Source organism: Eptesicus fuscus, chromosome 22 (genome assembly GCF_027574615.1).
Source record: "Eptesicus fuscus isolate TK198812 chromosome 22, DD_ASM_mEF_20220401, whole genome shotgun sequence".
In the NCBI taxonomy this organism is placed as follows: Eukaryota; Metazoa; Chordata; class Mammalia; order Chiroptera; family Vespertilionidae; genus Eptesicus; species Eptesicus fuscus.
The window spans coordinates 18650689-18670094 of record NC_072494.1 but is presented as its reverse complement, the minus strand read 5'-3'; the positions used below and the strand labels follow the sequence as shown (position 1 = coordinate 18670094).

The 19406-nt window shown below is 36.0% G+C and overlaps 1 protein-coding gene across 4 annotated transcripts in view; it reads right to left on the bottom strand.

Annotated features, from left to right (window-relative positions):
• SUCO (SUN domain containing ossification factor) overlaps window positions 1-19406 on the bottom strand; it is a 64551-nt gene that overhangs the window by 15283 nt on the left and 29862 nt on the right. For all 4 annotated transcript variants that reach the window (XR_003619206.2, XM_028152018.2, XM_008145855.3 and 1 more), the window contains 9 exons: window positions 18296-18403; window positions 16785-16890; window positions 14844-14864; window positions 14587-14642; window positions 14021-14112; window positions 11804-11869; window positions 6252-6320; window positions 5402-5492; window positions 1232-2395 (listed from right to left, as the gene is read on the bottom strand). Coding sequence is in view for 3 of the 4 variants with exons in the window: in XM_028152018.2 (XP_028007819.2) it covers window positions 1232-2395; window positions 5402-5492; window positions 6252-6320; window positions 11804-11869; window positions 14021-14112; window positions 14587-14642; window positions 14844-14864; window positions 16785-16890; window positions 18296-18403 (1773 nt within the window). In the remaining variant the exon portion in view is untranslated. The remainder of the gene's footprint in view (window positions 1-1231; window positions 2396-5401; window positions 5493-6251; window positions 6321-11803; window positions 11870-14020; window positions 14113-14586; window positions 14643-14843; window positions 14865-16784; window positions 16891-18295; window positions 18404-19406) is intronic.

Sequence of the window (19406 nt, the reverse complement as noted above, 5' to 3'; positions counted from 1 at the left end):
AAAAAAAAAAACTGAAGAAAAAAACACACCAAACTCATAGATATAGAGAACAGATTAATGGTTGTCCGAGACAGGGGGGAAAAGGTGGGCAAAATGGGTAAAGTGGGACAAAAGATACAAATTTCCAGTTATGAAATGAGTAAATCATGGGGATGTAATGTACAGCATGGTGACTATAGTTAATAACACTGAGCTGTATATTTGCTAAGAGTATTGATCTTAAAAGTTCTCATCATAAGAAAAAATAACTTGTAAATGTGGTTATGGATGTTAACTAGGCTTATTGTGGTGATCATTTTGTGATACAAATATTGAATCACTATGTTGTACACCTGAAACTAATAAAATGTTGTATGTCAATTACCTCAATTTAAAACAAGATTAGTGATTTCTGTGGTTTCCTTTGCGGGGGGCAAGAGGGGACAGGGAGAGGCAAAAGCAGGTACGTGGTAGCTAAGTGGGCATACATGCACACACACACACGCAACGTGCCAATACATTATATGTAGAGATTAGGAATAAAACCTCTTTAGGATACAATGACTACACCTTGTAGTATTTTGATTTAAGAAGAGTAGAAAAAGGTAGTGTATCAGAAACTCTGGACACTTAGTTCCTAGGTAGTTAAAAAACGATGGAGGAGAAACCCTAAGGACAGAAACACTTAAGGGCTAAAAGAGTAATAAACAAGTTTAAAAACATGGAGAACTGGGCCTAGGGTCTGGATTACTGCACAAGCACACTAGCACACCCCTGGCACATAAGAACATAATTGATAACAACTAGAATCAGGATCTTAGTTGTTGAAAGAGTGCAAATGTTGCCTCATCATCCAGTTCAGTTCACTCTAGACTTCACTTAAATTTTTTAACAATATCTAGTCAAGTCCCACTAAGAGCTTTAAAGTCCACAGATTATAATTTTTCCCAAGAGTGCTCTTGGAATCAAACAGTCAACATGGCTAAAGTTAAGCAATAGAAGAAAGAAGAAACTGATTATAGATAATTCAAATTTAACCTAATAATCAAGGTGTTATGTCACTTAGTACTCCTCAGAAAGTAAATCCTTTAGGTAACTGATCAATATCTAAGTAACTTTCTCTCTCCAGCTAAAATGGTGCTTACTAGTATTATATCAGAAGATAATGAAATCCTCTCTTCTAGTCAAGATCACATTTCTATACTTAATTCACTGTGCAAAGTGGATTATGCTAATTCATAATAAAGCTTACCTTTGGCTAAGCTCCTCCAGATATCGACCACTGAGAGACATGTTAACTTCTAAGGCTTTAATACGATTATTAAGTCTCATGAATACCGACTCCTTTTGGTTTGATCCATGCACAAGATTTCCATTAGCATATCCTAGATCTGTAGAATTTTGCAATTCAGCATAAAAATCTGTAGCTGTCCTCTGTAACCCTCTTAAAAGGGCATCTTCTGGAGATTGTTCTTCCTCTTTCACTTCAGGTAAGGAAGAAGATTCCACAACAGGAGTCAACATTTGCTTTGGTGTGTCAGCTATGTTCATTTTGGCTTCCCCATCTTCACTGTCTGGCACGGCAGCTGTGTTTATAGGTGGCACTACTGTTTCAGATAGCTTTGTAATAATTTGCATGGAGTTTATGTCTTCTTTTACAGTCCTATCTATTACTTCACTGTGTTTAGTTTCATAGATCATCACAGTTGGCTTCTCTGTAGAACTAAAACTCTCTGACTTCTTTTCTATTGCATTATCAACCTCAGCAGAACTCTCCTGGGGAATCACTTGTGATGGTGTGTGTCCTGCTTCATATTTAATAGGCTCAGATACTTCTATTTTAGATAATGAATTGATTTCTGGAGTAACATCTAAGTGAAGTGACTGAGAAAGAGTTTGTGGACGGCTCGGTTCAAGTTCAATTACATCTACAGTGTGATTAATCAAATCACCTTGGTGCATGCTGCTTAAGTCACCTACAACAACAGTTTCAGCTTCCTTTTCCTTATTCTTACTGTCCAATTCTCCACCAGGAGGCTGTAATACCGAAACATCTACTGATTCTGCAGGGAGTGGTATTGATGGTTGAGCTAACACAAGATCATCTTTTCCTTCACTCACAGCAGTTCTGCTGCGCTGTCGATAAAGAGCAACTCTAACTGAGCACCTTTTATATATGTATTCTGTAAAACTAGAAATGCAACAAATTGTAGTCAGTTCACTGCAAAATATTTGTGTCTCTGCCTCAAACCAGGGTGATGATTCATCCTCCTGTTCTCCGCTACCCAGAAGGGTCACCGTAGATGGACTTGCCTCTTCTTCGTCCTCTTGAACTAGCTGTACAATGGGGCTCTCTTTTGGAGTATCTGGTGATGATGGCTCTGTGTCATGTCTCTGTTCTTCAGTGTTTACAAACCTAGAAATATATATCACAATTATAAATCGCTTTAATTAGAAATCTAAAGTTAAAATTCTGTTTAAGGAAAATGTATCATATGTAAGATAAAAGGAAGGCTAGAAATACAGATGAAATTCAATTTTTCTTTTGGATGACTTTTTCCTTGTCAAATAATTTTCATTATAAAAACAAATTATTATTCAGAAATGGCAAGAGAAAGACCATTTATCAAGTGACCAGACAGATGACTCAAATCACATTTTCTGTGGATGGTTTGAGGAATTCCAATGTGGCACCACATACATGCAGTTATCTGCTTTAGGGAAAAGAAACATATCCCCCACTTCCCCAAAATAATCTTAATACCATCTGGCTAATGTTCTGTTATGTAAAACCAAATACTTAACCACTTTAGTAAAAATCCTAGTGATAATAAACTAATAGTGCCACTAACTCAATCCTATCCTTGAGCTCTGGAGTGTGTGTGTAGTGCAGGGGAGAATGAGGGATAAAGTCAGTGGACAAGTGCTGTAAATTATGTTTGTGGTTCTTTCCAAGATAAAGAGAATACATTTCTGGGTGAGGCCCATATTGCACAAAAGATGCAATCTGAAAAAATACAGGCAGTTCTCCCGTTACATCGGACTCGATGTATGTTGTTTCATGGTTATGTCGCCATCTCCCATTTATTTATAAAAAAAAAAGTTCCGTCATTTCAAGGTATGTACATATGTGCTTTATGTTTTTTATTATTTATTTACCACAGGTAAAGGTCAGGAACTGTTATATTTCTTTTAAATTTTTTTTACTGTTTCACTTCATGACTGCTGTGTATGTGGCTCCATGTGAGTGACGTAGGTGCTTATGTAGGTAGGTTCTGATGGCGAAAATTGCGTTATGTTGCGCCGTAGGAACGGATCTCCAAAATAACCCAAGGACCTACTGTAAACTAATTTGAATAAAAAAGAAAAAAAACCCTGCAGATACAAATTTTCCTCCTCTAAAAAATTACTAAAAATGCCAGGGAATGTCTTTGAATAAAGACATCTCAATGGCAAAGACAGGAATAAATTAAATAATATCTAAAAGCTATACTTTTATTTTATTGACAGTAAAACAGTAAATGGACCAGAACTAAACCATAGGTAGGCTATGCTTCTCTAAATAGATTATATAGATACTAGATACACTAATAACATTTCTTACACATGCAGGTGGTATATCATTTATTATCTACCAAAGAAATTATGACAGTAAAATAGGACAATGTCTGAAGAAGGAGGGGGAGAAAAAAATAAATGGAATTACTTTGTAAAAATTAAGTTACATATACCATCTATGTACACCCTATTCAGAGCTTTACTTAAAGCTTGGGAAAAGAAAAGTCATCTTTTCATAATAACTAATCATGACACCATATCATGGATTCTTTTATTTTCATCAGATGATTGTCACATCATAATAAAAAAATTTAAGACAAACATACATGAAGAAAACTTAAGTAAAGAAACAAAACAATTTGCAAAAATATGTATTTAAAAAACAAACTCTAATATATGTCACAGTAGTCTGATCTTCCAACAAATACTCCTGTATGTATGGGGTGAGCATGTATGAATATGTGTAGGTATGTATATATGTAAAATGAAATTAATTTCATTTAGTTTTGAAAAATAAGACATACTTTGTTTTTTTTTAATAAAAAGACTAGTTACAAAATCAAGACTAACAATCACAACTCTACATAATTAGAAACACCAAGAACGTCTCTATTCCAAATAGATTTCTTAGGAACTTCTAGGAATGACACATAATATGGTATAATCACCCAATAGATATATTTAGTCCCTTTAACAGTTAACACAAGGCCCTAGCCAGTTTGGCTCAGTGGATAGTGTCAGACTTTGGACCAAAGAGTCCCGAGTTTGATTCCAGTCAAGGGCAAGTACTTCGGTTGCAGGCTCCTCTCTGGCCCGGGACCTGGTTGGGGCCCATGCAGGAGGCAACCAATTGATGCATTTCTCACTTTGTCTTTCCCTCTCTCTAAAAATCAATGGGAAAATATCCTTGTGTAAAAATCTAAAAAAAAAAAATTAACACGGGAAAATACAAATTTGTCACATGCCCTTCAAAGCACAAAAATTTTATTTTTGAACTATACAGTACTTAAGAATTACAGTTCCAAGCATACCCACTGCCTGCGTCATACATCTATACCTTGAACTATTTCATGTTCAAATATCTTATACTCTTAAATAGAGTATCTCGGGGGAGGGGGGTCTTTTAAAGTTTTACAGGGAGTATATCGAATGAAATATACATAAATTAAATTTATGATAACTATACCCAATTATCCAAGTCATTATAGCTTATCTGTTATAGATAAGAAGTGGAAGTGCCAAACACTTTAATCATCTCTGGTAAAAAAAAAAAAAGAAAGACCAAAAACAATAAATAAAGAGAATTTTTTATGTTACATACACACATGCTAATTACATAAATGCATACGTCCCTGCCCAAAGTGCCCCACTGCAACCTGGAAAAGACCTACATCATTCGATTTGAGAAAGTAAACACTGTAAGAGTTTGCTGTGTGACAAACACATATTTAGGAGTCACTGCTCTAGGTATTTCAGGTACCCTTCATAGTTTTCTAGACATAGCACAGATACTTAATCAATGCTTTTAAATTTGAACTTAATAAAAACAGGCCTTTGAAATTTATCTTCAAACTTATGTTGTAGAGTTATGTCAATTATTTGCAATAAGGAAAAAATTCAGTATTGTGAATAATAAAAGTAACACATAATACCAAAACAACAAATAGTTGGTTTGGAGTAAAGTGTATTCCTAGTACCCAAAAACAACTCAAAGATGTTTTAAGTCGCTGTAGCATGTCTGCTCCAGGATTTGAAGGTTTCTATAGATAATAATCATTTCACTCACAAATCACAAGTACTTTTTATATACTAATAGACTTGGTTCTACATTTTAAGAGAACTCGAATATCACGATGTAACTTACATAGGTGAAGGAACAGGAGTTGAAACAGGAGCGGATTCAGGCATTTTGGGTGCAGCTGCAGCAGTGGCATTCTCAGATATACTTTTATTTCCTATTGTAAGAAAGATGCCCACGTTGAGTTTAATTTTTAAAAGCTATACCAAGAAACTATAACAAATAAAGGTCTTTAATTTATCAGGATAGAAGAAAAAAGTCAAATAGGTTTGCTACAGCAGACTATTTTCATCCATGTTCTTTTAGAAAGATATGATTGTACAAGGTCACAACCACAAATAATGTGTATTCTTTCTCAGCTTCTCAGGTAACTAAAGCAAATAGGATGAGCAACTTCCGTGTAATTTCACATGGTTAGTATGCCTTTTAGACACCTGAAAGAGTTTCTAAAGAGAATGAAAAGAAATAAATAGGTAGTTTTAAGTTTGTACTTGGAACTAAGCTGTTGTTTTTAAAGGGCAAGATTACTTCTCCTTGTTAATAACACTCTTATTTGGCATTCTGTAAGGGGGTGGAGGGATTGCTTTCTAAACTGAGTAGCTATTTGCTAAATGAAGCATACGTGAAGTACCATTAGGGCACCAAAACCTCAGGAAAGAGATAAGATCATTTTACTTCTATAGCAAGGAAGAATCAAAAAACAAATTTATGAATTTTATAAAGACAGGATCCTATTATAAAAGAGAATTTGTGCAACTGATAATAAACAATGAATAATAGAAGACTGGTTCCTTTGGATCATTTCTATATCTCTAAATGAAAAATCAAACTGCTTGGCTTATTAACTAATTTTCCTAACTAGGAATTTTCCCTCGAGTATCAGGTATTTTAAAAGACCCATAAAAGTATTAGGTACCTTCTGTCAGGTCTTCAGATTTTGCTCCAAGAATATTAGCGGCAATATTCACCATATTTAGAATGGCATCTAAAACAAAATTCAATCAGAAAGAAATACCAATACACCTAAATATTCTCATATGACTTAATACCAGATCATCAAAGAACCATTTATAATGGTCTTTTTGCATTTTTTTGAACTAATTACTTTTTTATTCACCTTACTATGTAAGTCCAGTATAGGACACAAATTTCAGCCAAAAAGTTTAAAACATAAATCTGAATTGTTATGTTCAGAAGGAATTTAAAAGTTAACTATATTTAAAAAAACAAAACAAAAAAACTTCCCCAAACTTTTTACCAAAACACTGTCTTCAGCCTTACAAAATTCAAGTTTAATTCAACATATAGACAGGGAAGAAGTATGACAACCAAATCGTATTTTACAGAAAAGCCTGTTTTTCTTTAAGAATGTTCTACAGTTTAAAACAAAAGCCAAAAAACCTGAGGAAACAAGTTTTTCCTAAACAGGTGATTATCATAGGTAAAAATAAACAAGATGAAAAGATTATTACCCAAAGGGCAACAGAAAGATTTTATTTTCAACTATAAACATATACTATCTATTGGTAATGTGATTAAACCCCAAACTAATACTGCATAGAATCAATTTTCATTGATAACTTTGACAATGTTTTATGGACAGTAATCACACAAATTCTTTTGTGAACTGGGGAGTATGAGCATAGGCAGATTCATTAAGACATAAAACTGCAATTGTTGGATGTAGAGCAATCTACATATTTGCTCATTCTGCCTGCCTCTTTCCAAAGAGGATGTTTGGGTAAAGAGTACAGTGGTGCCAACCTTCATCTCTATTTAAATAGCCGAAGGTTCGTGAGGAGCACAAAACAGCAGAACTAGACAAAGAGCTGGCTTCCTTCTATCATATAATGGAACTTCCAGGGACATTAACTTCCATCCCCAATCTAACCTCTGACATGCCACTAGAAATTAATTCATCAGTATCAGGTATTCCTCCTATTAAAATACTAAGATCTGGCATGGGCTACATATTAAGACTCAGCAGTATTTCTATCTTAGTCTCCTTAGGATTCCTAGAGAGATCCACAGGGTTTTATCCCTCTTTCCATGAAAACCACAGATATGAAGAGTTGGAAAGGATGTAGGAGGAAAAGGAGCCAATCAAGAAGGCTGGGAACTGTCACCTGAAGTTGATCCTATAAATGTGTGCTTTATGGTAGGAGTAGTGGGAGACTCTAGACCGCTTCAAAAGTTATAACCAGTAGAGTTATTAGCTTTGATCTTTACATAAATATGATACTACAGTCTGAAAGACAACAAAGCAGGGCAACTGTTTCCAATCATTATTAGTATGACACACGAAAGCTTTGTATTTCCTTTTTGAATATCTAAGATTATAGGTCAACCTTGTCCATTGGCCTGGCAAACTGGTAAACAGAGAAACAGCCTTAGTTCTAAGGACTAAGGAAATACCTCAGCATGAGATAAAAAGAGGAATGGAAACTCCATATATCCTCACAAACCAAGATGAAGGAGCAATGAAAACTGTTATTTCCTCATAAACCCACTTTTAATGTCAACCAATAGTGCAATAGCAGTATGGGCTCTTCTTCGCCTGCTAGCTGCAGCTCAGTCAGTGCTGGAATCAAGTCTATGCTCTAGTCCTGTGGTCGGCAAACTGCGGCTCGCAAGCCACATGCGGGCAGCTCTTTGGCTCCTTGAGTGTGGCTCTTCCACAAAATACCACGGCCTGGGCGAGTCTAATTTGAAGAAGTGGCGTTAGAAGTTTAAGTTTAAAAAATTTGGCTCTCAAAAGAAATTTCAATCGTTGTACTGTTAATATTTGGCTCTGTTGACTAATGAGTTTGCCGACCACGGCTCTAGTCCCTTGGGCTTCCAAGAGCAATTCTTACCTCTGATTTCAAATTTTTGGGTATTTATTATCAAAGAACTAGAGGCCCGGTGCACAACATTTTCGCACTGGGCGGGGGGGGGGGGGGGGGGCCGGGGGGGGTGTCCCTCAGCCCGACCTGCACCCTTTTGCAGACGGGAGCCCTCAGGGGATGTCCAACTGATGGCTTAGTGGCTCCCGCGACACTCCCCATGTGTGAGTGCAATGACCACCAGGGGACAGCTCCTGTATTGAGCATCTGCCCCCTGGTGGTTAGTGTACACCATATCAACCGGTCATTGGCCATTTGGTCAATCTGCATATTACCCTTTTATTAAATACGACAATTTAAGAAAAGAACATGTCTATTAATCTGTACAAAGAAAGTAGCTTTAGAGCATATTTTAAACTAAATTTTAATGCTAACATATACAGTAAAGATTTATACTATCCATCACTTTAAAATATTATTTATCATCATTTCAGGGGCCACTTAAGTTAACAGAAAAAAATTTAGCAAATTTATACTTTCTCAACCCAACTAACCTACAAGAACTAGTTTTGCTATGTTCAGAGAACACTGCCAAATGTAATCTTTTATTTTTGTCTTTCAAGAGAAAGCAGCTTTGTGAATATTCTACTCTGACCCTTCTCAATCTAGACCCAAACACATGACAAGCCTGCCATGATGGTCATCAGGCCACTAAAAAGCCTTCAGTATAGGCAAAGGTAATAATCTGAAAGAGAGTGCCAAGTTAGATACCTCTCCCTAATTTCTCCTGGATTAGCTAACCCCCTTATCTTTGAGTTAGGCAACTATTCATCCCATATCTTCCCTTTAAGAATTAAATCCTCCTAGGAACCAAATATCAGTATGTTGTACTCAGTGTCCAGCACAGCAACAGCTCTTTTTGACACAGAAGACAGACGACCTATGCTACAACGGAACAAGACAAACCAACAAAAAGTCTACTTCTTCCTGTGTGCATTAATCTACTTTTGCAGCGTGCTTTACTCTCTCTTCCTTCTAGGACTTTAAGTATATACAATCATAAAAAATACTTTGACTGATAATAAAAACTATACTTTGTCTTAAACAAACACACAGAAACCTGGCCTTCAGCAGATCTGCAATCTAACAAAAGGCAGACCATACTGAGGAGTAAAGGCAGACTTGCAAGAACATCAACATAGAGAGTGGTCTGGAAAATCCACGGGACAACACACAAGGAAAGCAGAGTGGTATGAAAAATTCTTATTGATGTAAAATATGTAAATGTTCTGGTTCAAGAATGTAATCGAAAGAATCAGGTGAAGAGTTGCCAGAAATGGCACACACATACTCACAGAACCAAGAACCCGTTCTAAGTAATTTCTTCCTTTTTGGCATAAGTAAACTATATAATATCAAGAATTTCTAAATATGCAGGATGCATGCTTTTTGATAACCAAGTCCCATCAGAAGCAACACACTCTGGTGACATATATTACCTATTGCTACTCACAGTTCAATAGCAAAAGGAAAAAGGAGTTTCTATGAAGATTAAAGACACAGAATTGTTTAGGAGATGCTATATAAATACCTGCAATAAATTAGGTTCAAAGTCGGCCAACTGAGCTAATTTAGAATGTGGTGATAATTGTAGTCAAACTTGGACATTCTAGTGCCAGAGACTAGCTCTTTGACCTGATTCCACTCTTATTTACTCCTTAAAGTTACACCATCTTGGAGGCGGTACCTAGCTCAGACGCAAAAACAGTCCCAGACTCTTCAGAGAAAACTAGGACACAGGCATAGAAGGCAGCAGTGTTAGGTCACGCCTACCAGCCTTATGATAACACAGCTCCTGCTGCCTCTCTCCTTCTGAAACTTCAAGAGATGGAGATCATTTAAAACCCCTTTTCAATGCTTAGGCTCAGCTGACATCCTCCCACCCATCTAGTCTCACTATACACCTAGAACACTGCAAGATAAATGGAGTACCCTTCAAGAGCCATAAAAAGAAAAATAAATGATGTGTTAACAGGAAATACACCTTCAAAGAGAAAAATCCAAAAAGTAGGATCTAAAACATATTCTATATCTAATTAATTAACATAATACATTGGTCAGTGTAGTAATTACAAATAGGGAAATACCCCCACTAAACTATAACTAGGTTTTAGTGGTATCCATGCGTTAATCCTGTATGAAGATAGAAAAAGAAACCAAAAATATCAATGGGTTTTTCTTTATCTAAAATTACAGTTAAGGCATTATTTCCCTAAAAGGCTCCCTCCTTTCCAGTAACCTTCAAAAAAATTAGAGATCTTTTATCTGGGACTATTTTCTGACTCTATAAAATAATGATGCTTTGTCATAGCTAGTTCAGCAACACTGAACTATGAAGAGTATTATGTAACATAGAATTTTTAAATACATATTTAAGGACATCAAAATTAATATTAATAACCAGGTAGGCAAAACAGCATCACGTACACCAAAAAGGTTGTGGGTTTGATCCTCAGTCAGGGCACATATGGGAGGCAACCAATCAATAGTTCTCTCTCATATCAATCTTTATCTCTTTCTCTCTCCCCCTTTCTTTCTCTCTAAATATCAGTAACATATCCTTGGGTGAGGACTAAAATAAAAATCTATCCAAGTCTATATAAAGAGGAAGACAGGAAGGAGAAAATAAAAGAGAAAGAGAAATAACTCAACTCCAGATACTGTGGCTTAGATAGATATGCTTAGTATATGTACTATGGGTGAGTATCTAAAAGAGCTAGAGTCAATGGGCTGTGAGACTGGAACTCAAGCAATTTAACTCACTAAAAACAACAAGGAAAAAGCATAAGCAATTAATCTATTTTACTAAGATCTTCTAAATTAATCTCCAAATAAAAAGGAAGCTTCTTCTAGTAACTTTTACATTCTTCAGGAATAATAAAAAATAACAAACATTAAAATATACCTACCCACATTCTAATATAAAAACAAAGTGTCAGTAACAGTTTTTTCCAGAAGTCTCCTTAGCTAGCCTACCATTAGGTTCACATAGTAGGTTGGAATGACAAGAACAAAACCACTAATCATAGGCACTGTTTCTTTAGTTTTCAAAGAGTGTATTAATATTACTATTATTGTTATTCCTTGGGAATCATTATTATTATGGAACAGCGTTTATATTTAAATAGGAAACTAATCATATCCACAGATGAAAGAATCCTCCCTTGGTAGGATTTCACTGATGGGTAACAACCTCTGAAATTACAATTCAAATTCCTTTCCCATCCGGTATGGTTAGTTAGCTGCTCCTACTAATGTCTGGGACCTCTTTAAAGTCTGTCCCTAAGTGAATTCATACTCCTTTCCTTGCTGTAAGGAATTTGCCTAATATTATGAACACTTAATTAAGAGTAGAACTAACTTTATGCTTGTGTTTTTACCTCTCCTCTTTCTTTTCATCCATCCTTTCAATTTTATTTCCATAGAACTATCTTTCAAAAATCAGTATCTAAATTCAACTCAAAGTTGAACATTTGGAGGATGAGCCTCCTAAACTACACCACAACAAAATGACCACATGTGTCAGGGAGAAAAAGTTAAGAAACACTTTAACAGTGACTGGGAAAATCCCCAACATACTTACTTGTAGCGGAACCAAGAAGGTTTTTTGAGGCTTTATCCTCCCCAGTATTATAGTCCAATGGATAATCTGTTTAAAGAGACAATGAAGGTACTTATATTGAGAACTATCTCTATAACATGTTTAACAGCTCAGATTATGTCCAAGTCAGCTGACATTTAAAACAAATTTTATAATAAACCAGAGGCCCGGTGCACAAAATTCGGGGCGGGGGAGAGAGGTCCCTCAGCCTGTCCTGCCCCCTCTCATAGTCCAGAAGCCCTCAGGGGATGTTCTCCTCTGCAGGAGGAGACCGTGATGATCAGGGGAAGGCGCTGCCCCCATCACCCCGCTGCTGCTGCTGCCACTGCCAGCCACCGAAGCTGCAGGCCCTCGGCCCTTGCTTCTTAGTGCTGGCCCTGCCCCCCACCCACTGGTGGGTGGGGGGCGATCTGGGGCCAGGCTGGCTGCAGGAGGGGCTGTGGGAGTTTTAGGCACAGCAGGTTGCACCCCGTCCAGCCTCTGCAGAGGTGTGGTGCCTGGACCGGGCCCACGCTGCTGCCCCTGCGAAAGGGGCAGCACTGGGACTGGGCCATGCGGCGGCCTGTCCCGCGCTACCTTTGCGGAAGGGGGCTTTCGTGCACTGGGCCTTCTTGCTGGCTCTGCAAAAGGGGCCGCCCACCCACACCCCCTTGCATGGCACTAGCCTAGACCCTCGCAGCCGCTGTGGTTTTGTCCGGATGGACGTCCAGAAGACGTCCCCCCTGATTAGCATATTACCCTTTTATTAGTATAGATATTCATTATACATCTAAAATATGTTGACAAAAAGAAAATGAGATTCAGAAGTCACTTATCCAATAGATGTAAACCAAGGAAAGTAATTCTACTGATTAACAAAATTTTAACTTTTTGCACTCGGATGTCGAGATTAAAATTACTCTTTGAATGTATCAATAATTTGAAATATAAAAAAATCCAAATAAATAAGTTTGTATGAAATGAAACTCCAGTTTTTTTATTCTACTGCCATACTTTGTAAAATCTGGGGTATTTAAAAAATTAAATCCCGAGTAGAATAAAGGAATCGAGAAAAAAGCAAGCAAGTGCAAAGGGTTAATCAGCAATGTCTTCATTTCATTTATAGAAACACTGAAGGGAAAATTTAGTTTGTTCAGATTATGGTTTAAGAGATTTTAAAACTAGGAAGGACTTGATAAAGTAGAAATGGAGTGTGTCATAAACCCTCCTAACCCTTCAGGCTCACAGGTGTTTTTCAAAGTCTCAGGCTTCAATGTGCTTGCTTTTGGCTCCAAAGCAAATCAAAGAAATTAATGCTCAATTCTACTATTTCAGTTATCTTATGAGTTTAATAGGTTTTGGGCCTGGCATAGATAAAGAATCATAATTTATAGCACAGATGTTATGGAAGGGAGCTCCAATTACAAATACTGATTGATAAGCTTGGAAGACAAGTCAAATTACAAAGTAGAAAATCATTTTAGAAAATAGGTTTAAGAAAAAATTAGTTAAGGTTAAAAACAACAAACCTAAAGTCTAAAGACAACCAACATATTAATTTTTTAAACTGATCTATAGTTACCCATTACTATACAATTTAAAAAAGAAAAAAATTTTATAATAATAAAAGCATAATATGCTAATTAGACTGGACAGCCAAACAACCTTCTGGACATCATTCCGGACATCCTTTAGGACGAAGCCGCTGCAGCAGGGGCCGAAGCAGAGGTGGTTAGGAGTGATCAGTCAGGCAGGAGAGTGGTTAGGGGCAATCAAGCAGGCAGTCAGGCAGGCAGGAGAGTGGTTAGGGGCAATCAGGCAGGCAGGTGTGTGGTTAGGAGTGATCAGGCAGGCAGGCAGAGTGGTTAGGGGTGATCAGTCTGGCAGGTGAGTGGTTAGGGGCGATCAGGCAGGCAGGCGAGCACTTAAGGGCGATCAGGCAGGCAGGCAGAGTGGTTAGGGGTGATCAGGCAGGCAGGCAAGCAGTTGGGGCGATCAGGCAGGCAGGCAAGCAGTTAGGGGCGATCAGGCAGGTGGGCGATCAGGCAGGCAGGCAAGCAGTTAGGGGCAATCAGGCAGGTAGGCCAGTGGTTTGGAGCCAGCGGTTCCGGATTGCAAGAGGGTGTAGGCTGGGCTGAGGGGACCACTCCCCCACTCACCCCCCGCCCCTGCACAAATTTCGTGCACTGGGCCTCTAGTATATACATACTAGTCACTTACCATACTCCTCATCAAATAATTCTTGCCGTTCTGACTGATACTGGGAATCAGCAATCTCTTCATATTCTTCCACCATGCTAGTGCCAAATACCCTATTAACAACAACTTCATTAAAGATTCTCAAAACAAAACGGAGTTAAGAGTTATCTCTTCACAATAAATGATGAAATATATTAACTTTGGTCATGTTTTGAGGGTTGGACTTCAAAATGACTATTCCTTACACTGCAGTAAGCCACTGTTAATGTAAAATTAATCTATTTAAGGCACTTACAAATATAATGACCAAGTTCTGATATTAGTCTAAAAGTCTCCTGTATTACTGTGATAGCAAAATAGCAAGTAAACTAAACCCAACACATAAAATGATGGTTATTTTTACTTAACAGAGGAAATTTTGACATTTTCTTAAAATGTATTCAAGAGCAAAACCAGTTTAGGAGCTTATATTTCCGTGGTATTAACTTCACAGAATAGCAAATTACTTCTTCACTTTAAACATACTGGGATTTTTGTGTATTGTTTTATTTATAAACCACTCAATAATGTATTTTGTTCTGTGTTACCTTATAAGGCTTAATGGACAAAAGTGCTCTGATCCAAAATGGGATACCAACTCCACCTAAGAATAAAAGCATATGAAATGGGAAGTTAATACTGTGCTCTGAGATTATCCAACAATGTACTCAGATTTTCATTTATAACACTTCTAAAAAGTTCTCATTTCCCCAAAATCATCACTTGTAAAGGTTTGTGTGTTTTCTGCCATGCAGTAGTATGCCATGCCCTATTATCCAATATTGCAAAAGAGAAGGTTGCTAACCTTTATGTACTTGATGAACATCTGAAGCAAGAGAAAGGAAAAGAAAAAGAAATCAGTTCCAAAGTTTGGATAACATGCCACAAGCAACATTTAATATTTGTAAATTTTATTGCACAATTAAAGTATAGAAAGCAATGTACTTTGATGGATAAAATTGTAGTACCCTTAATTCTCTACAGAAATCAAAGCAATGATTTAAATTTTTATCATCACAACTAAAAAGTACAATCTCACTGTGATGAAATAAATTAAGGCTATTAAGTTAAAATTCATTGCTGCTGTTTTATTTCTCAGTTAGTTAAGAAAGCCTTCAAAATGTAAAAAAGTCTCTAGAAACAACCTGTGGCTTATATTACTTTAAATATTGTTATGTATCATATATGTACCTACATATGAATTTATATACTAATACATATGTTGATATACATATATATGTACATACATATTGAAAAAAGATTAACTAGTATAAAATGAAATATTATTTTACAATATTGTATATAAATTGTATTAGGGGAAGCATGAATTTTTGGTATACTATGATAATGCAGGCATAACTTTAAGCACTAGAAGATATGTATATATCAAGCCACTTTAAAAATATAAGATACTAAAGAGTAGTTTATAGATTTGGGGTTAGTTCTTTTGGGATATGAAAAATCAAGGTAAATTTATATGACATTTCATGTTTTTTTGTTTTAGACATAATTCTACTGAAAATAACTTTTTAGAAAACTGTCAAAATGCTCTATAGTCTCCCACCATCAAAGAGACGAGGTAGGAAGACTTTTCTGGCATATTTTTATGCTACAAGAAAATACTGTTTCATTATTAACAAAGTAGATGGTGTAAAGGAGGATCCTCAGAATTATTTCATAACATGTGAACTGTATGAATTATAAAATTAAATATAATTGTATCACCTGCCAAATAATTGTTAATACTTTCCCTCATCACAGTGTAGAAACTGTGCTAATATAAAAAGGCCATTAAACAATTATTTTAGTATTCATTTTTAAAGGAACTGAAAATGTACCTTCATTTTTCTGAGAATATCAGCTATTTTAAAAATAAAATTTAGCATGTTTATACTGAGAGTAAGAATACTACAAGTTTATCCACTTATAGAAGCCAATTTAATATATGCTTAACAAGACACAGACAGTAAAATCCCTCAAGATAATTAGTAGCTATAAGTTTCCACATTTAAGGAATAAAAGGGAGAAATTAGAGCTACTGTCATTCCAGAAGGTCATATTATGGACACAGTGGTACTTTAAAATATGGCTATTATTTTAAAGAAAAAAAGGAGGGAGGAGAAGAGTAGAAAATTCCCATATTTAGTCTAAATCAATTCAAGAGTGATAATTCTATTTGACTTATTGGTGGAGAAAGCAGCAGGGATACTGAATAAAAACATTTAAAAGTTGACTTTATTTGAAATTGGTATTTGGACACACAGAATATTTTACTTGAACATAAAAGGCAAAATCTGTAACAACAACAAATAACTGGATAATAAAGTTGAAATGACTTAAAAATCAGATTCTAATACGAATTCAGACCTGCTTTAAAGACTTCAATGACTAACACTGATATAGGTTTTGAAATTAGAAATATGATACTATGAAGATGAGCTTTTATATAAAGACTCAAGAAAATTAAAGTTATAATCTGGGATTTCATCAGAGCCACAAATATCAAAAAACTGGCCTAGGTTTCCAGTAACACCAAAGGACATATATTACTATTCGTCTCAGGGAATATATTACTATTTGTCTCAGAAAATAATGTATCCAAGTAAAAATTATTTTGTTAAATGTTATACTTCAGTAAACTTCCACTTAATTTTTCTGATTTCTAAGCAGGTGTAGTGAGGTTATAAAGTATGAGTAATAGGTGTGTTTTCATTCTGGAACACAGTCCCGTATGTGTAAACATTACCTTCACATATTTTGCATACATCTGTTCATCTAAAGGGAAACTCTGGACGTTCCTCTCATCTCTACCATGGAAAGTCCCTAGTTTAATCCACTTATTTGTGGGATACCTAGAAAACAGAAATATTCTTTGTAAAAAATCATGAAATACATATTGAGAGGTCCCATCACATCTTCAAAATATATCATTAATACTTTTTTCCTCTCCAGGTGAACATTGTGACTTAACATAGTTTAAATAGGAGTTAAATATTGAGTGGAATACATACATTTTCTTTTCCAACTAAAACTCTAAGAGGTTCTTTTATATGGAGCAAGAACATTTTGAAAAATCACACCATTATCAAATAGAAGGGAAGACAAGAAGATGAAAATGGGATCAGGATTGCTTCTTGAGAGGGCTTTCAAGTAAACTGGAGGTTGTGAACCGGGAAGTAGCCAGATTGTTGTGGAAGAAGGAGGTGCTACTCTTCCTGTGCTGACCAGTGCGCGATGAAATAAAGTATAAATAAAAATACTGAGGGGCAGGGAAACAGAAGAGACCTTTTAAAATCATATTTGCATTTCACAAATCTAACATAGCTATACCATCTTGAAAAGGAAATCTAATATAAAAAACCTAAAGTTATTTATTATTATAGCATGTGCTCTATTATCACAAAAACACAACACACACACTGTCAAAGCTGATATGGCCATGTGACATTATAAATATTTTCAGCTTAGAAAAAAGGAAGTTATCTGAGCAAGATTAGTGGAGGAAAAAGTGGATGGAATTCTCAAGAGGTCTTGAAGATTTATTTTAAAAATATGCAATGCTCAGTGTGGGGTGGGGAAGAAACGCCATGGAAAACCCTTCATGATCAATAATAGAAGGATGGTTAAATAAATAACAGCATCCTACATGGCACATTGGTGGCACTCAAAAAGTATTTATAGAATGAATAAACTTCATTGGGGAGGAAATATTAAATACTCATTTAAAATAATCTGTTTAAAAGACAAAAGAATATTTTCAGGATGTAAGCAGTAAAAACTGAATTTACTTGTAGGATTAGTAAATAAATACATAGAAAACATGAAGAAATATATAACATGTTAATAATAGTTATCTTTGGTTGACAGAATTGTGGCTCTTTACCGAATTCCTTACAAATTATGTTTAGTTTTTCTTTTATCATCACACACACCAACAAAAAAGTTTCAAAATATACTTTAAAAAAAGTATACCTCATGATATAAATTCATGATATAAATTACTCATTTCTTTTAAGAACATTCAAAAGACCTCATCTTAGAAGGCAATAATATATGGTTGTTAGAAGCACTATATGAGTTAATGAAAGTAAACTACTTAACAAGTGCCTACACTACAGTAGTATTATTACTGGTCCTATAAATTAACACATTAATATAAAACATAAAATAATTAAAATTTTAAAAAGTGATCCAGTTAAAAAATTTTTATTCTAGAGATCCAGCATAAATTTTATAGAAACCAACTTTAGAATTTACCTGTCACTGATAGAAACCAGAAAGTCTTTAGGGGTAGAAGAAAATAATTCATAATTTGCAATATCAAACTGCTTTACTTGAATTGGTTCACAAAGTTCAATAACAAACCTTTAAAAAAAAACAACACAAGACAATTTAGATAAACCAATTAAAACAACAGTTCATATTAAACATTACATTAATAGTATGCATAAACCAGATGTTCATAAAGTGACTTGTTTAAAAATGAAGAAGGAGGATTTGCAGCCTTAGTTATCTATAAGGGAACACCGATATTTCCCAAGCATATTTTTAGTGTGGGAGGGGAGACTACAAATAAACAGATCTTGATTTTATGCCATAATATTTTTTTAAAGATTATTTTTTTTAATGAGAAAGGTCATTCTTGGAGAAGAAATGACTTTACTAAGAACAGCTAGTGATAGTATAAACTGACTAGTCTAGGGCAGTTTGGCATATACACTACACTGAGTGGCCAGATTATTATGATCTCTGAACACATAATAACCTGGCCATTCAGTGTATATCCTATATAATAAAAGGCTAATATGCAAATTGTCCCCTCAACCAGGAGTTCAACCAGCAGGCAGGCCAGCCAAATGCCCATGTCCCCTCCCCTGGCCAGGCTGGCCGGACCCCACCCATGCATGAATTCATGCACTAGGCCTCTAATATATCCTATGTAATAATAGACGAATATGCAAATTGACCATACCTCCGACACACCCACAAGCCACGCCCACCATCCCATCAGAGCAAGTATGCAAATTAACCCAAACCAAGATGGCTACAGCCACAGAGAGCAAGGTTTCCTAGGTAACAGAGGAAGCCAAGCTTTCCGCCTGCCCTGGCCAGGCCTAAGCCTCCACTCAAGCTACAAAGTTTCAATTGCAGAAGGTAAACAAATTCAAACAAATGGCGGCAGAATGGAGCTTGAGAGAGCAGGCCAGGGTTGCCGCCAGCAACAGAGGAAGCAAAGCTTTCCGCACACCCTGGCCAGGCCCACCTGCTTAAGGCAACAAAGTTTCAATTATAACCCCAACACAAATGGCTGCCGGGCCTCGGAGGGAGCCCCAGGCTTGGCTCCACTCCAGGCTACAAAATTTCAATT